Source organism: Astyanax mexicanus, chromosome 5 (assembly GCF_023375975.1).
Source record: "Astyanax mexicanus isolate ESR-SI-001 chromosome 5, AstMex3_surface, whole genome shotgun sequence".
Lineage (NCBI taxonomy): Eukaryota > Metazoa > Chordata > Actinopteri > Characiformes > Acestrorhamphidae > Astyanax > Astyanax mexicanus.
This window is the reverse complement of record NC_064412.1, coordinates 17,169,621-17,186,520: the sequence shown is the minus strand read 5'-3', so window position 1 is coordinate 17,186,520 and position 16,900 is coordinate 17,169,621. Positions and strand designations below refer to the sequence as shown.

At 38.8% G+C, this 16,900-nt stretch overlaps 2 protein-coding genes across 7 annotated transcripts in view; both read right to left on the bottom strand.

Annotated features, from left to right (window-relative positions):
• dip2bb (disco-interacting protein 2 homolog Bb) overlaps positions 1–3,335 on the bottom strand; it is a 59,622-nt gene extending 56,287 nt beyond the window's left edge. For 3 of the 5 annotated variants that reach the window (XM_015607120.3, XM_015607122.3, XM_007254235.4), the window contains exon 1: positions 3,010–3,334. In XM_015607120.3, the coding sequence (XP_015462606.3) occupies positions 3,010–3,094 (85 nt within the window). In that variant the 5' untranslated portion in view covers positions 3,095–3,334. Of the gene's footprint in view, positions 1–3,009 lie in introns of all 5 variants that reach the window. The other 2 variants (XM_015607119.3, XM_015607121.3) reach the window with 1 other exon arrangement.
• Positions 3,336–5,912: 2,577 nt separating this feature from the next.
• atf7b (activating transcription factor 7b) lies at positions 5,913–16,833 on the bottom strand. Of its 2 annotated transcripts, XM_007254240.4 has the most exons (12): positions 16,691–16,831; positions 14,989–15,064; positions 14,213–14,309; positions 13,901–14,034; positions 13,615–13,770; positions 13,011–13,168; positions 11,054–11,147; positions 10,852–10,971; positions 10,562–10,657; positions 8,600–8,788; positions 8,055–8,157; positions 5,913–7,891 (listed from the first exon to the last, which is right to left on the bottom strand). In XM_007254240.4, exons 2-12 carry the CDS (start codon positions 15,034–15,036, stop codon positions 7,704–7,706), a joined length of 1,383 nt encoding a protein of 460 aa, XP_007254302.3. In that variant the 5' UTR covers positions 15,037–15,064; positions 16,691–16,831; the 3' UTR covers positions 5,913–7,703. The 2 variants fall into 2 exon arrangements, with proteins under 2 accessions (XP_007254302.3, XP_049335071.1); XM_049479114.1 differs by lacking the exon at positions 10,562–10,657 and having other exon boundaries at positions 16,691–16,833.
• Between the last annotated feature and the right edge of the window lie 67 nt (positions 16,834–16,900).

Sequence of the window (16,900 nt, the reverse complement as noted above, 5' to 3'; positions counted from 1 at the left end):
TCATGTGTATTTGGTCTGGCCCACGATTAAAAAGTCCTTCAAAATCACACTAGAACAGCTGCTTTATATTCAATTCTTTTGTGCATTATGGATCGGTAGGCCATGTTGCCAGTTAATTTTAAAGTATAAAATCAGCTTGGGCCAGGCTATTTCCAGGCTTTCCCTAAAGTAGAAGACTAGTACTCTTTAGATCATGTGTATTTGGTCTGGCCCAATATGAAAAAGTCCTTCAAAATCACACTAGAACATCAGCTTTATATTCAATTTTTTGTGCATTATGGATCGGTAGGCCATGTTGCCAGTTCATTTTAAAGTATAAAATCAGCTCGGGCCAGGCTAATTCCAGGTTTTCCTTAAAGAAGAAGACTAGTACTCTTCAGATCATGTGTATTTGTTCTGGCCCAAGATGAAAAAGTCCTTCAAAATCACACTGGAACATCAGCTTTACATAAAAAAAATTGTGCTTTATGGATCGGTATTCCATGTTGCCAGTTCATTTTAAAGTATAAAATCAGCTTGGGCCAGGCTATTTCCAGGCTTTCCCTAAAGTAGAAGACTAGTACTCTTTAGATCATGTGTATTTGGTCTGGCCCAATATGAAAAAGTCCTTCAAAATCACACTAGAACATCAGCTTTATATTCAATTTTTTGTGCATTATGGATCGGTAGGCCATGTTGCCAGTTCATTTTAAAGTATAAAATCAGCTCGGGCCAGGCTAATTCCAGGTTTTCCTTAAAGAAGAAGACTAGTACTCTTCAGATCATGTGTATTTGTTCTGGCCCAAGATGAAAAAGTCCTTCAAAATCACACTGGAACATCAGCTTTACATAAAAAAAATTGTGCTTTATGGATCGGTATTCCATGTTGCCAGTTCATTTTAAAGTATAAAATCAGCTTGGGCCAGGCTATTTCCAGGTTTTTCTTAAAGTAGAAGACTAGTACTCTTCAGATCATGTATATTTGGTCTGGCCCAAGATGAAAAAGTCCTTCAAAATCACACTAGAACATCAGCTTTACATAAAAAAATTGTGCTTTATGGATCGGTATTCCATGTTGCCAGTTCATTTTAAAGTATAAAATCAGCTTGGGCCAGGCTATTTCCAGCTTTTTCTTAAAGTAGAAGACTAGTACTCTTCAGATCATGTGTATTTGGTCTGGCCCAAGATGAAAAAGTCCTTCAAAATCACACTAGAACATCAGCTTTACATAAAAAAATTGTGCATTATGGATTGGTATGCTATGTTGCCAGTTCATTTTAAAGTATAAAATCAGCTCGGGCCAGGCTAATTCCAGGTTTTCCTCAAAGTGGGAGAGTAGTTCTCTTCATCTGATGTGTATGTGTTCTGGCCCAAGATGAAAAAGTCTTTCAAAGTTTGCCAGTTCATTTTAAAGTATAAAATCAGCTTGGGCCAGGCTAATTCCAGGTTTTTCTTAAATTAGAAGACTAGTACTCTTCAGATCATGTGTATTTGTTCTGGCCCAACATGAAAAAGTTCTTCAAAATCACACTTGAACATCTGCCTCATATTATTTGAGCGCAATGGCTTTTAAAATATAATTTTATTAAATATATATTTAATTATTTATTGTAATATATAATTATAAATTCAGTAATTAAAATAAATATTTTACAATATACAAAATTATATTTAATAATATATTGTATATTTACATTGTTCATTAACAGCTGTACTGCTTTTCTTCATTCTATCTCCTTCAGTGTTGATCTGTGAGGTGTTTAATATAAACAGCGGGTGTTTGTGAACGCTCCCTTTAGTTCACGGTGGTTCAGTGAAGCGGCAGCTGCGAATATCAAACCAACTTCAGCCGGGGAATACGAGGCTGCGAATATCGAGCCAAACGAATCTGGAGCTGCGAATATCAAACCAACTTCAGCCTCGTTTATCATACCGTGAAAATCTCATACCGTTGCAACCCTAGTTATATACAGCTTTGGAACAAAAATAACAGACCACTTCAGTTTCTGAATCAGTTTCTCGGATTTTGCTATTTATAGATATATGTTTGAGTAAAATAAAGGATTTTCAAAATGAGAAAATAAGAAATGACTGAAATAACAAAAAAGATGCAGAGCTTTCCGACCTCAAATAAACAAGTTCATATTCATAAAGTTTAAAGAGTTCAGAAATCAGTATTTGGTCGAACATTCCTGGTTTTTATTCACAGTTTTCATGCAACTTGGCATGTTCACCTCAACCCGTCTTGCACACTGCTTTTGGATAACTTATGCCAATCCTGGTGCAAAAATCAAAGCAGTCCAGCTTGGTTTGATGGCTTGTGATCATCCAGCTTCCTTTTGATTATATTGCAGAGGTTTTTAATTTGGTAAAATCAAAGAAACTCATTATTTTTAAGTGGCCTCTTATTTTTTTCCCAGAGCTGTATATTTTGATTTATACCATGTAACCTAACCTAGTAATCAGAGGTTGAGCAATAGATAGACAGATAACGTTAGATAGATAGATAACGTTAGATAGATAGATAGATAGATAGATAGATAGATAGATAGATAGATATAAATAAATAAATAAATAAATAAATAAATAAATAAATGTATATGTCTCCTCCACACACACAGCATACAGGCCTATACTGCTTTCTTACAGACTACACGGTCGTTACTGTACTGTCGTATTAAAAATCTATCAGCTTTATCGAGGCGTGTGAGCGAAGAGAGAGGGATGCCACGAGTAAACACGACGTAAAACACAAGAAAAACACTGTGGATGAAAAAGAGGTCAGTGTGTTTCGGCCCTGAGCAGTGAAAACAGCGTTAGCTAACGCTGTTAGCACTGTAGCATCTCCCCCTCTCTCTCTCTCCCTGTCTTTCTGTCTCTGGTGGGCGAACCAACACACACCACTCAGAGCCATTCTCTAAAACCTGCTCCCACACAAGCTAACTAACCCTCTCACACACTCTTTACACACAAACACGCTACATACCTGCCCCTGTTAGCTAGGCTAGCTAGTGAGTGAGGTGCTCTTACCCTCAGACAGCTCCAGGTCTAGCTCGGCGAGCTGCTCCCGGACCTCCGCGGGCAGAGCGGACACCTCCACGCCTCGCTCCGCCATGCCTGAGCGGAGAGGCGGTCAAAGCAGAGCGGTTCCACCCCCCCCAGAAACACTACAGCAGCTTCCCCGCTTCCAGCGAGCAGTAGGAGCGGCTGTTACACGGCAGCAGAAGCTCCTCCATCCGTGAAGCGCTCCATCTCCGCCATACCGAGAGAGAGAGACGGAGGTCCAGAGCGATGGAGAGAGAGTCACGTGACCCGCAGCCCGGAGGAGCAGAGGAGCTGCTGCCGTTGCTGCGGAGGATCAGGAGCGTCTCTGCTCCCTCTGCTGTCACTGTGACTCCAGAGTTTAAAGCGCAAGAAACATCACAGACATCACCAACATTTACCACTATAACATTTACCACTCCGGAAAAACAAAAACAAACAAGAGACCACCTCAAAATAATCAGTTTCTCTGATTTTACCAAATTGAAATCCTCTGGAACATAATCAAGAGGAAGATGGACGATCACAAGCCACCAAACCAAACTGAACTGCTTAAATTCTTGGAGCAGGAGTGGCATAAAGTTATCCAAAAGTAGTGTGCAAGACTCGTGGGGGAAAACATGCCAAGATGCATGAAAAATGTTATATAAAAAAACAAAAAAACAGTTATTTCACCAAAAATTGATTTCTCATCACTTACAACTGTATTAATATGACGTTTGTTTTCTTTGCATTGTTTGAGGTCTGAAAGCTCTGCATCTTTTTTATTATTTCAGCAATTTCTCATTTTCTGCAAAATATGCTCTAAATTACATTTTTATTTGGAATTTGGGAGGAATGTAGTCTGTAGTTTATAGAATAAAACAACGTTCATTTCACTCAAACATATACCTATAAATAGAAAAAAACCCACAGAAACTGAAGTGGTCTTCTTTTACTTCATAAAACTCTATAAAACACCTTAATGACTTTCAATTAATCTTTTTGACTTTATTTACAAACACTGCTTTATTTGTAACTTTACTATAAAAAATTAAGCACAGTATAATCCTTTGAATAACCACACATTTTCTTTCTTAAAACTAAGCTTTTAAAAATAGGTACTAAAATGTGAATACAAAAAAATTGAGTTAATTTGTACATTTAGTAGATTTGTATTATAGGTGCCAATACCTTAAAAATAAAATATTAATTAAGATTTTAACTAAATCATACATAAAATCATGATTTATTTTTTTAAGACCTGGTACTTAATTGTGATTTTGGGAAGGGGACAAATATAATGGTGTACTGTGAAAAACACTTGGAAGACTAGATCCGTTTTTTTATTGTTATAATATCTCGGGGTCATTTTGATGCTTTTTAAACGACAATATTAAAATGTGCTGAGCTACTGAACATAACTGAGTGTTTTAATTAAGAAAATGTTATTGTGGCTACTGAATAGCCATAGTTATCTTTGATGACAGATTTTCTCAGTGGCTTCATGAAGTAAAGTCACCTGATTTAATTTCCTTCTTAGCGTCTTGAAGGAGTTCCTGGAGGTGCTGAACAATAGTTGCTGCTTTTTTCTTAATGCAATGAAGCTCCAGCTCATCCCAAAATGACCCATCTCAGTTGGGTTTAGGTCAGAGGATGATGAAAGCCAAACACTTTTTTGTTCAGTATATAATTCCATATGTGTCCCTTAATAGTTTTGATGTCTTTAATATTAATAAAGAAAAATACTGAATAAGAAAGTGTGTCCATACTTCTGACGGGTACTGTAAGTAAACCAGATTACAATCCCCAGCATAAACCTTTATGAATGCCACACAACTGGATTAAAATATTTCACTCATATATACAAAGGGTGTGGCACTAAACTCAAACTCATCATTCTAATTCAAATGGTATTCACGTCTTCTTTCCATTTAAAAGTATTAGGTGTTTCATACAAATGCCTGTCATGTACAGAGTAAATTACAAGCGACAGACATTTGAACAAAGGCAATTAGCTAACTGCATTTTTTGGAAGGCAAGCATACAATTAATGCTACAAGTCCAATTAGACATAGGCCATGTCCAATTTTAAATGTTCTACCCTGTGAAAACTGTCCTGGTCAAGTGTAATTGTCCAGAAGCAACGATAGATAAAGAATGAATCAGCAGGCCACAGAATCCCTGGTTGTAACACTCATTACTAAAACTATAAACTGCCTCAGGACGCAATGGCAACACAAGAAGCTCTCAATTACAGTCTTGGCTAGGTGGGGTCAAATGATTCAAAATGATATTAATAATGCACTATGTGCTTACAAGATTGGAGTAAAATAAATGACACCTGACATATATAGTGTCTAAAATTTTCTTTTGTTTTAGGGGGCACAAAAGATGTAGTAAGACATGTATGATTAAATTTGCCTTGTTCTGCAATGTGACTATTTTACATGCACACACTGTGATGTCAACGAAAAAACAATATATTGTGTAGCCCTAACGCAAAAGATCAGGGTCAACTAGTTCCTTTCCCTCATCAAAACATCATCTAATGGTCGGTGAGGAAGTCTAGTGAGGGCATACAATACCTAAACCTATGAATAGCACTATGTCCACAAAACTAGAGTTAAAAAAAAAACATTGCTGTTAAGCACACCACCACCAGAACTGTGCTGGGAAATATGACTTTAAATAAACATCATGATTTGCTAAATAACTGAGCATTTTACATCCATTGAGGTTCTGAATGCTCTGGACAACCCACTCAGATTACTGCATTTTTTTCAAGTATTCCTTAAATCGACATCATGTGATCCCTGATTTAAACCTTCATGAGCTGTCCAGGTTGGTTTTTATCTATAAATTAAATTAAATGTACTGGCATAGGCATTCATTGCAAAATACCACACAGGTGATTTCCATTAATGTTTAATTATTACAATATATCTTCAGGACCATCTCATTTAGTTAATATAGTACAGACAGCAATGCTTGGACATATATCGGCATATTCTATATTTAGTGATATTTACAGCTCTAGTTAAAGGGTTCTTCTGACAAGTTGCACACTTTCGGATCAGTTAGTGATACACACTGAGAAAAGCTCCTCTTTCACAATGCACTGCTGCAGGTGAGAAAGCACACCACCAGACAGGAATAGGTAGGCCTCACAGAGACTGATATGACTGCAGAGGAGAAGTAATCCATGAAAAGTAAACAAATAAAAAAAACAAAAACAAACAAACACACAAAAATAAAACAAAAAACAGGGATGGGAACATAAACAAAACAGTACAGTCAGGATGGAATTATACCAAGGCAACAAACGTAACTGCAATCATAATGATTAGTAGTTTGAATGATATCATCAAAATAGGACTGAAAAGAGGGGCGTTTTGACACTGTGCATAAGTGTGGGGTTTTCAGTCACTACACAAGCCATATACAAACATTCAATGACAAAGGCTCAATGGAGAGGACCCCTTTCCATTACTAAGAGATCAAATCCTGGTGTACTAAGCATTGTGATACATGATAGCATTCCCTTCCCCTTTAAAAAGGAAAGGCTATTTTAAAAAAAAGGAGCATCAATAACCAAAGGCCTCACATTCTTGCACACATACAACACATCAATGATACACAAAACACAGAACCCATCGCTAAAATGCAAGCAGTGGGATATTGTTGGTGCATGTGTGTATGCGCAGGTGCCCACTTTGGAGACTCAATATCCAAAAACATTTGAGTACAACCTCTAATGCAAAGTACTTATGTTGGCTTCTTAATTAAAGGAAAAAAAATGCGATGCAACAGAAAACAATCACACACTTGTTTATGGTTATGCTACCCGTACATCTCATACATAGACCGCAAAATGCAGACTGATACGCACATTCAAATAGAAAAATATATTGCTCTTCATCTCCAGACAAGCCTATCCTGTGGCTTTCAGTTATACTAATAATAGGCAAAGAGTTCCACTGACGACCACAGCCACAGAGCAGGAGAGACCTGAGAGAAATGATTTAGGTTTACCAAGACACTGAGAGAAAAGAAAGAGAGAAAGTGAAAGTATTAGAAAGAGCGACTGTAAGCGTAAAGTGTCTGCATATTGTGGTGCTATTCTGCCTTACGTGGTTTGAATCATGCAGTCAAATATTTAGAAAGAAAAAAAAAACAGTATTTCAATGCGGAGACTAAAAACAAATAGAGCAATACCTGCAAACGGCAAAATATCAAGTGAGCACAACACTGCACAAGCGTGCATAAGTACTCTATCTCTGTGTACACGGGAGTGAAAGAACACAGTGAGTCTTTACAGGTTTTCTACTGCAGTGTGATCCAATCTGTATAGTCTGCCAGCGACATCCTGTGACAGGTCACACACTCAGGCCACTTAGTCCAAGAAGATGGGGAAAGAAGAGGGGGAGGGAAGGTTTTTTTTTTATATATAAAAAAAAATGCAATCTCTAGCTACAGTGGCCTATAGTAACAGGAGAAACCGTGATACGTACTCTGAGGGTAAGGAGCTGAGTGTGGTCAGGTCATAGTGATAATTGTTCCCATTTGCCACATATGAAGGGCATTTACAAACACACTGTGACTAACAGTTCCGGTGGGAAGAGATCGGACATTGGACTCCTGCAACAAGCCCACCTCCTCACACAGACGCCCAGTCCTCACAGGCTTGAAGTACATGGTCATCATCTGGAGGTAGGCTGTGACTGGGACGGCACATCTCCAGCTGGACTGCTCCACTGGCCAGAGCCCATTCCGGCTAAAACAGCCACAGCCTCCGCAGCCCTCACGCTCAAACCATTCACAGATACTGGAGCAGGAACTGAAACTGGCAACACCAGGGCTGACACTGCACTCTCATCAACACCTGCAGCTGGAGACAAGGTGACAAGTTCATTTTTTTATCCTGGTAGATCAACATTGAAGTAATGTATTATTTCATACCAAAATATTGGCTACACACAAGGGACAAAATGTTCAAAAGTTAAAAATGGAGTGGTTCTACCATTAGGGAGAAAAATATATGAACACATTACCTAGGTAGGCTTTTTTCTGCATGGCAGTGACCGGGCAGTCCTTATGAGCCAGCAGCAACTCTTTCAAACGTGTCACCTCTCCCCTTAACAGAGATACTTCATTCTGTAATGTGTAGACAAATTAAAAACAAATAAGTAAATACACAGCAAAAACACAAATGTTCTAGAAAAACTATCAAAAGAAATGTTTTCTGAAAGATTCTTTAAGTTGCTATGCATCACTTCATGTTTCTTGAGTATCAGGATTATATCCAGATAAAACCAAAAACTCTCAAAACATGCGAAACAGTGAATTTAAAGGGAGCAGCCATCTTTAGCCCACAACAGAAAGATTAATTGATTGAGTAGGTTTTTAATGCCGTGCCGACACACAACAGAAAGAAACTAAATGAATAAACAACTGGCTGTAGCATAATGAGCTGATTGCATATTTTATCTCAAATTTGACTACCAAATATAATTGCATGGCTTATAAAATATAAATCAGGATACAATACAGATACTAGTCACAAAGTGGCCGTGTGTAAATGAGGTCCGTGTCTCACCGTGAGGGTAACATTATTTGTGGCGAGATCCTCTGCACGCTTCTCCAGAGCATTGACCCATACTTTGCGTTTCTGCCGACAGCGATACGCAGCAGCTCTGTTCCTTTCTAGAAAACGGCGTCTACGCTCATCAGGCTCCGTCTCTGCCCCCCGACGTCTGCGCCCACCTCTGGGTGGAGCTGGAGACACCTAAAGAGGGAGTAAATAGTAACAATGTGTAAACGCAGTATCCTTCAAAATGTTTGGAACAATGGAATCACTTGTTTCTTTGCCCCTTTTGTATTTTTATTGTGCAAGTTTTGGCTTCCTGTTCCTCAAGCTGTTTACGATTGTTCAAGATGTACTGGCTGTGGTGAATCAGCAGATTATACAGATAAGCAAGATCAGATTATGAACACTTTTTATACAAATCAGTGTTTTTTTTCCACATTTTTAATAAAGTGGTTACACTCCATGACTTCTCACTGCAACTGACTAATATAAAGTGCATTAAATAACATTTTAGTGTGCAAACTGCAAAGCATTAACCTGGGGTTCTGGAACTATTATGACAATATGACATCTGTCATTTTGCATCTTAGAACAGAAAATTTCAAATAAAAATAATAATTCTCCTTGTGTGTGTAATTGGTAAACTCTGGATTTCATGGCAGGAAGGTAATACTAAAGTTTCTGTTACATTTCCATATGCAAAGCCTGCAACATTCAAAGACATAATGGTAGTGTATTCTGAGTAAACTTCCTTAAAATGTGTGAAGCATAAACAAGCAGGGCAACCACACATGGTTACTATAAGAGGCAAACACACATCGACAATCATAGACAGCAGGTGTTACTGCTTTGAATGTTTCAGGGTCACGCTAAATATGGCATGGCAAATAAGCAGATTTGTTTTACAAACAAGTAGATTTAAACCAGATAATTACATGATCTACAAAGATGAACACTTTACATCATACGTTAAACCTAGCCAAGTCCCACAAGTGGGACCATATTTGCAAAAGGTTTAAATTGTGGAGGTATTCCTTCTTTGACATACTTGCCTCTGTATGATTATTAATCTCATTGTTTGTTTTCTTTCATTTAAATAATGTCTTAAACAGTTTTGGTAAGGCTTTTTTGTATTCTGTTTGTGTTTTATCTGTCTTTCACTATAGTTGCCACCATCCTCCAATACATAAGGTATTCGGGTGGCAGGCATGCTTGTGAAATTACCATACTTACCCTAATGTTTAATACAGCATATTCTCTGTGTAATTTTGCACATCAGACAATCCACCCTGAACTGTGACACCACTAGTCTCTTATAGTTTTTAGTTGAATATTTTTTCTTAAATGCCTAAAATCAATATGACTTAAATGCCTAAAATAGATGACGACACCTGAGGGAACACAAACACTAGGCCTGTCACAATAATTGCAATATCGATTTATCGCACAATAAATAAACATGACCTTAATATTTTTTGATAATCGTGATATTGTCTATTGTGTTTATTTGTGTTTTTGTTTACACATAAAACAGTGAACAGTATTTTAGCCAGTTATGCTTCAATAACTGTGACTCCATACACACAGTGTGGACTAAAGTAGGTGAAGAAATTAGTATATCATTTCCAAAATAATTATAAAAAATAATTATTTAATTTTTTGATGTATGATTACTATTTCATGCTATTATGTTATCATTTTGTCAGTGGCATTTAATAGTCTTAAAATTACAATAACATTGTGTATCGCAATAGTTTATGGGACAATATATCATCCACAAAAAAATCTTATCGTAACAGGCCTAACAAACACTTGTGTGCATGATGTACAGAAGCCATGTGTCCTATACATTACAGTGACTGAAATGGGTTTGGGGTATTACAAAATATATGTGCATTATCTTTTTTTTGTTCGTTTTTTTCTTCATACATTATTAGTACGTGTTCATGTTTCTGGGACTGAACTGCTGACCTGTGGCTGAGCCGGTGAAGGTGTCTCATTGGGTTCTGTTTTCTGGGTTGGCAATGGGCCACTAACACTCTGTGGTGACAGTGCTGCTTTAAGCCTCTAGAAGGAGACAAAATACAAAAACACTTGAAAAATACACCCACATGCACACATTCCTTTATTTTACTTACTGCAATAAACAGTACAGAGTGTGCTATTATCTAAACCAATGTGATCATTTGATCAAATGCTAGCCTGTCTGTGCATGTGTGTGTGTGTGTATGTGTGTGCACGCGCACACGTGTTGTTCTCACCATCTTGGCATCGCTATGTGAGCTGTATCCAGATGGAGAGGAGGAGCCACTGCTGCTTCCACCAATAGGAGGGCCTGGAATCCCAGGGATGTTGGGTACTGGGTTTGATGACCTGGCCAACTACACATATACACAAAACTTACTTAGATGCCAAGCAAGCACACAGGCCAGATAATGACAGGGTAGTTTTTGCATCTCTTACTGATATGACTGATGTTTGTCCAGGACTTGGAAGTAGGGGAACAGTCTGACCATTTGGAAGTTGCATCATTACAGGAAAGGAGCCAGACGGAGAGCTGCAGAAAAAGAGAAAGAGAAACTAACATGCTATGTACAGCATCAAACATGAGTACACCTCTTACATTTCTGGAAATATTGCATCATATCCTTTTACAGAACACCACAGAAATTAGACTTCTGACAATAACACAGCCATTATTGTCTAAATAGCTGGCATCACATGTCCAAATTGTGCCCAATTGTATCATTGCCCATCCATGGTGTCATGTGAGTTACAAGGTTGCAGGTAGGAGTGGGGATCGGGGCTGTTCAATTTAGTGTTTTGGGTCCATTTCCCCCATACTGGTCACTGGATGAACATGGCCCCTAATGGCAAAGAACTCTCCACAAAGATGTCTGTAAGAAGTTTGCCAACACCCAGCAGTTTTCCAGGACGGATTCCACTCAGAACAGGCCTCCCCAAATTCGACCAAAAAAAGATCACTGATGTGACAAGTCCATGTGTTCAGCCTAATATCCAGAGGGGGGTGGTGGTGCTGACTGGTCCAGCGGTCCAAAGCGCTGCCACTATGAGCGGGTCGCAGGTTCGAACCCCCGCTCATGCAGCTTTGCCACCAAGCTGCTGACGCCCAGAGGGAGCAAAATAGGACCTGCTCCCCTCCGGGTGGGTAGATGGCGCTCTCTCCACACATCCCTCCTAGGGTGATGTCCACAGCACAGGGTGTCTGTGAGCTGATGTACCGGAACCAAGCCGCTGCGCTTTCCTCTACTCAGCAATGCTGCATCAGCAGCAGCTCGAAAAGAAGCGGTGGCTGACTTCACATGTATCGAAGGAAGCATGTGATAGTCTTCGCCTTCCTGGTGTGTTGGGGCATTACTAGTGATAGGGGAGTGGGTTGGGTCATTGGCCGTTTAAATTGGGGAGAAAATAGGAAAATTATAAATAAAATTATATAAAAAAAAAAAAACATGATTGTTGCCAGCATTGCTGCAGAGGATGAAGTGGGAGCTCAGCCTGCAGTGCTCAGACCATACACCACACATTAAAAGTCTGAAAACAGTTTGCTGAAGATAAACAGTCCAAGAGCATGTACAACTGGAAACATGTCCTGTGGCCTGCAAGACAAATATAAACCTGTTTGGTTCAGATAGCATCCGGCATGTGTGGCAGTGCCCTGGTACCAAGACAACTTTTCTATGCCTACAGCCAAGCATGGTGGTGGTAGCATCATGATCTGGGGCTGACACTGGAAAGTTGAATTCTATGACATTCTAAAGCAGATCATGATCTCCTCCCTTCAAAACTGGGCCACATGGCAAGTTTTAAACGCAATAAGGACCAGAAACCACCAAGATGACAATTGCTTTGCTGAGGAAGAAGCAAGTAAAGATGATGGCCTGGCCAAATATGTCCAAAGACAACTGAGCACATGTGGGGCACCCTCAAGCATCAGGTGGAAAAACGCAAGATGTCTAACCTCCACCTGCTCTGTAATGTATCATGGAGAAGTAGAAGAAGATTCCGGTAGCAACATGTGCAGCTCTGGTGAATTCCATGCCCAAGAGGGTTACGCTAGTGCTTGTGCTAGATAATAATATATATATATATAAAATATATATATATATATATATATATATATATATATATATATATATATATATATATATATATATATTTTTTTTTTTTTTTTTTTTCATGGAAGCACCCTGCTTTATTTCCTGTATAGCAGAACTGCAATTGTAGTTTTGTTCCAAATCTTTGCTTGCAAATTAACATGTACATAAAGATAAAATTAATATTCATATTAGGCTATCACTCAGCTAGGAACAAATTAAGATACCATCTTACAGTCACAGCTCCTGCTGGCTCAACACCTCTCTTGAGAAGCATTGGTCTAAAAATAAAATCAGAGTTGTACCTGAGTCTGTTGGAGGGAGGGGTCCTTGTGATGACAGAAGTAGGTGAGGGCTGAGTTGGGTTCATACAGGAATCGTATCCTAGGTGAAGAGGAAGAGACCCTGGTCGCACTATTGTTGGTGTTGGTGCAGAGCTTGCTGTTGTCCGTGTAGGCATATCCTGTTCAAAATATTTTACATAATTTAGGTTGGAAATCACACTATTTTCCACACATGTAGTGTCCTTGAATTATGTGCAACTGTAGTATATACAAAATATCTAATCTGAAAAAAGAGCTAAAAAACATAAATGATACCAGTAAAAAACACCTGTTTCAACTGTAACAGATAATACATTACAGACTAAAGTACTAGGACTCCGTCATTAGAAATATAAACAGTATGTGGTATAATGGATCATTGATTTTAGTGACTTCTGGTAACATCTCCTGGAATTTTTAATATTGCAGGTCAAAAAATATACTGCAATGCAAGTTATTTTATTAGTTTTTACATTAATACTAGTGCAGCCCAAGTATCAAGGTAAGCTGTTGGAAGAGCACCATCCCAACTCATCCCAATCACCCCATTATTCCATATCTAGACACTCCCAGTATTCAGCCTTACCTTAGTCTTCCTCAATGCAACCGGCTCCTTTGTCATAGTGACCGAGTCTTTGCTGTCCGTCATACTGGAAGAAGATGAGGGGCTGTCAGGAGGGGAGGAGTCAATCTCCAGAGGTCCATCCCTCTCCATTTCAGAGGGAATTTGAAGAGCAGAAAGCTAAGAAGACGAGTGATTGTCCAGATCAGATTACTGAACTACAAACTTAACAATTCAGCCAAATTTAAATAAACTGTATACAGGTCATAGGGATCAATCATTATACAACATGAAACTTCCTATGTCTTACCGCAGTCTTGGCTCTCCTCTCCTCCTCTTCCTGCTGAGTTTTGCGGAGCTCCTGTTCAAAGGAGCCATCAAGCTCACTGAACAAACCCACTTCCTCACAGTTCTTCAAAAAACGGGTGGGAGTGGGTGTCTGATCTGCACCACAAACATACACAAACAAACCCAATCAGCACCAGCAGCACCGTTTCTGCTCTACACTACTAATGAGGGTGTCAGTAAACAGTATGATGTAATATAAAGACATTTTCATGTTACATGGCATTCGTAGTCTACAAACAATAAATAAAAACAATTAATTTAATGTCACTCTAACCTGCAATTATAACCGTGTCAGTTCTGGTCTGTCCAAACTTCAGAGTCATCTCATGTTTGTGTTTATGTACAGCCAAGTGATCTTCATTGGTAAACCGCTGATGTATGAGAACAAGATACAAAATTCCATTTAGTAACATGTCCATCTCATATTTACAGCAAAATTATATTATAGTTTCAAATAATGAAATTGACAAGAGAACAGGGTAGTCTTAAAGTAATGGATCATTCAAAATTATTGTTTTTACTGGATGATTTCGGTTAGTAACTGCACCATCTGATGTTATTTTATACAGAACCAATCAAAAGTGTAGACAAACTTCTTGTTAATATGTTTTCTTTATGTTAACAGATTTTTAATAGGCTTTAAACTTCTAAGTAGCCACATTCAGCTTTGATTTGCACCCACTTGTGTTTCATGCACACTGGAATGATATTTTCTCAGCATCCTGAAGGAGTTTCTGGAGGTGCTGAACAATTCCTTCACGCATCTCAAATTACCTCAGTTGTGTTTAGGTTAGGATATTGTGGAGGCTTAACATTTTGTTGCTCACTACATAATTCCATACATGTTTCTTAATTGTTTCGATGTGCTTTGTATTAATCCACAATATAGAAAATAAATTAAATAAAGAAAGAAAGAAAGAAAAAGAAACACACTGAATGAGAAGGTGTGTCCAGCAATATACAGTGACTTTTGACAGTGTATATTGGCACAGTTTCCAAAACGCAGAAATAGAAAGAAAGCAGCTCAGGAATCAGCCAACTAGCTCTTACCTGTCCACATCCAGGGGCAGAACACACGAAAGGTCGATCGTCCCCCATTTTACACCAAATAGCTCCTTTATCACTTCTAAAACACCATTTAAAGAAATAATTAAAATTAGCAACAGCTTAATCACCACAACAATGCCAGGCTTGAGGAACTGTGATGATTCCTCTCGAATAGCTACACACAAGATCTTGTGAACAGAGGAGGAACATATCTAGCTTAGCTACCAGATGCTGCCTGGGTTCACGTTCATTAAATAACATGCATTGTGAGCTTCGGACACATTAACTACTATTATGACAGCTATTTCAGACTAGTAGCTGTATGATCAGAGTTTCAGTGTGGCTAATTTAGATCATATAACCTAATTTATGTGCGCAAACTGCATTTCCGCTCCGCTCGAACCTGTACAGTAAGATGATGTTAGCTGGTTACTAGTAAACTGTGTCGTACTACAACTGAGAGGAGGAAAGGAATGCATTTGTCAGCTTGTAAATTTATGACATCTTTAGCTAAATGTGTTTGTAATAATATAATACATCCACACATATGCCTGAATTATAAAAATTGAGGCCCTGGTTTGAAGACGAGGATATAAGTTATCATCGGGGAGAGAGTGCTAAGACATAACATGACTACAGTTAGCAAGGCTAACTGTTAGGTTAGCTAGCTAACGACATGTTAGCTTGCGTTAGCTAACTCTATAACGTTAGTTGTATTCTATACAGCAAGAGAATCAACATGACAGGCGGCCGGACAGTTTAAATATTGCCACAGACACGCGGTCAGGATGTAAATTCGCAAAGGAAGTAGATAAAGAGCAGATTTAGGGTGGTGACAGTTTTATGTGTAGCTTTCAGGACATAAACAACGACTGTCTGTTGCTAACTAGCATAGCTTAGCTAGCTAACAGTTACCTACTGCTGCTGGGGACTCGGTAAAAGCGGGATCCGGCAAAATTAAACAACCGGTAAATTAGCTAACTTAGGTTAATTAAAGAATATTTAGAGCTTCCAATTATCCCAGTGTTTTATTTTTCACTCACAAAATAAGTAAATGGAGTTCTGTGTAATATTGTGTGAGTAACTAAAGATATCAGGTCTAGTACCCAAGGCTATTTATTGCCTGTTGGTGTTCTGTCAAATTATGCTCTCCATCGATATGTGCTTCTTAACGGCATCGCGCATGCGCTAACCCACATTTTTTCATGTTTTCATGTGTTTCTATGATAATTTCGTTTTCTTGGGTGAATTAAACCACCTGCTTGAACGTTATACACTGTAAATTGCAATTTAAAATATTAATAATAATAAAAATACCAAATAACAAATATGGCTTCCAATCACCTTTATGACCATAACTTACACCTTATAAGTTACCGTGATTTATCCTTTTCTAATATCGTATCTAGACTTCTGAATAGAACATTTTCTAATATTGTGCCTTTTATGTGTATTTTGTTACCTTTAAATACATTTAAAATATACTCTAGGGGTAACACGGTAGCACAACTTGTCAGAACACCGGATTCCACATTTTACCAAGGCTGCTGCTACAGTATTTGCTTCTCCTATGCTGAGCTAGCTAGCTAGCAGCTAACAGGCTAATGCTAACACACCGCTGCCGTTTGTGCTGACGCTCAGGGTTTTCGTGAAACTAAAGCTCTAGCCAGTGTGATAAAACGCTGCAGAGTGCGGCAGTTGTTACCCCGTGTGAGTGGTGACCGGTGGTGTTTGCTAGTTAGCCAGGTTAGTTAGCGTTAGCTAACTCACCCCGCCGCCGCCGCCGCCGCTCCTCCCTCTCTGCGCCTCTCACTCACACACTCTCCCTCAGCCGCTGCTCGCTCTGCTCCTTCATCCACTACAACACAAACCTCGCGATAAACTGCGATGATTCAGCCGCCGGATTACACCCGTT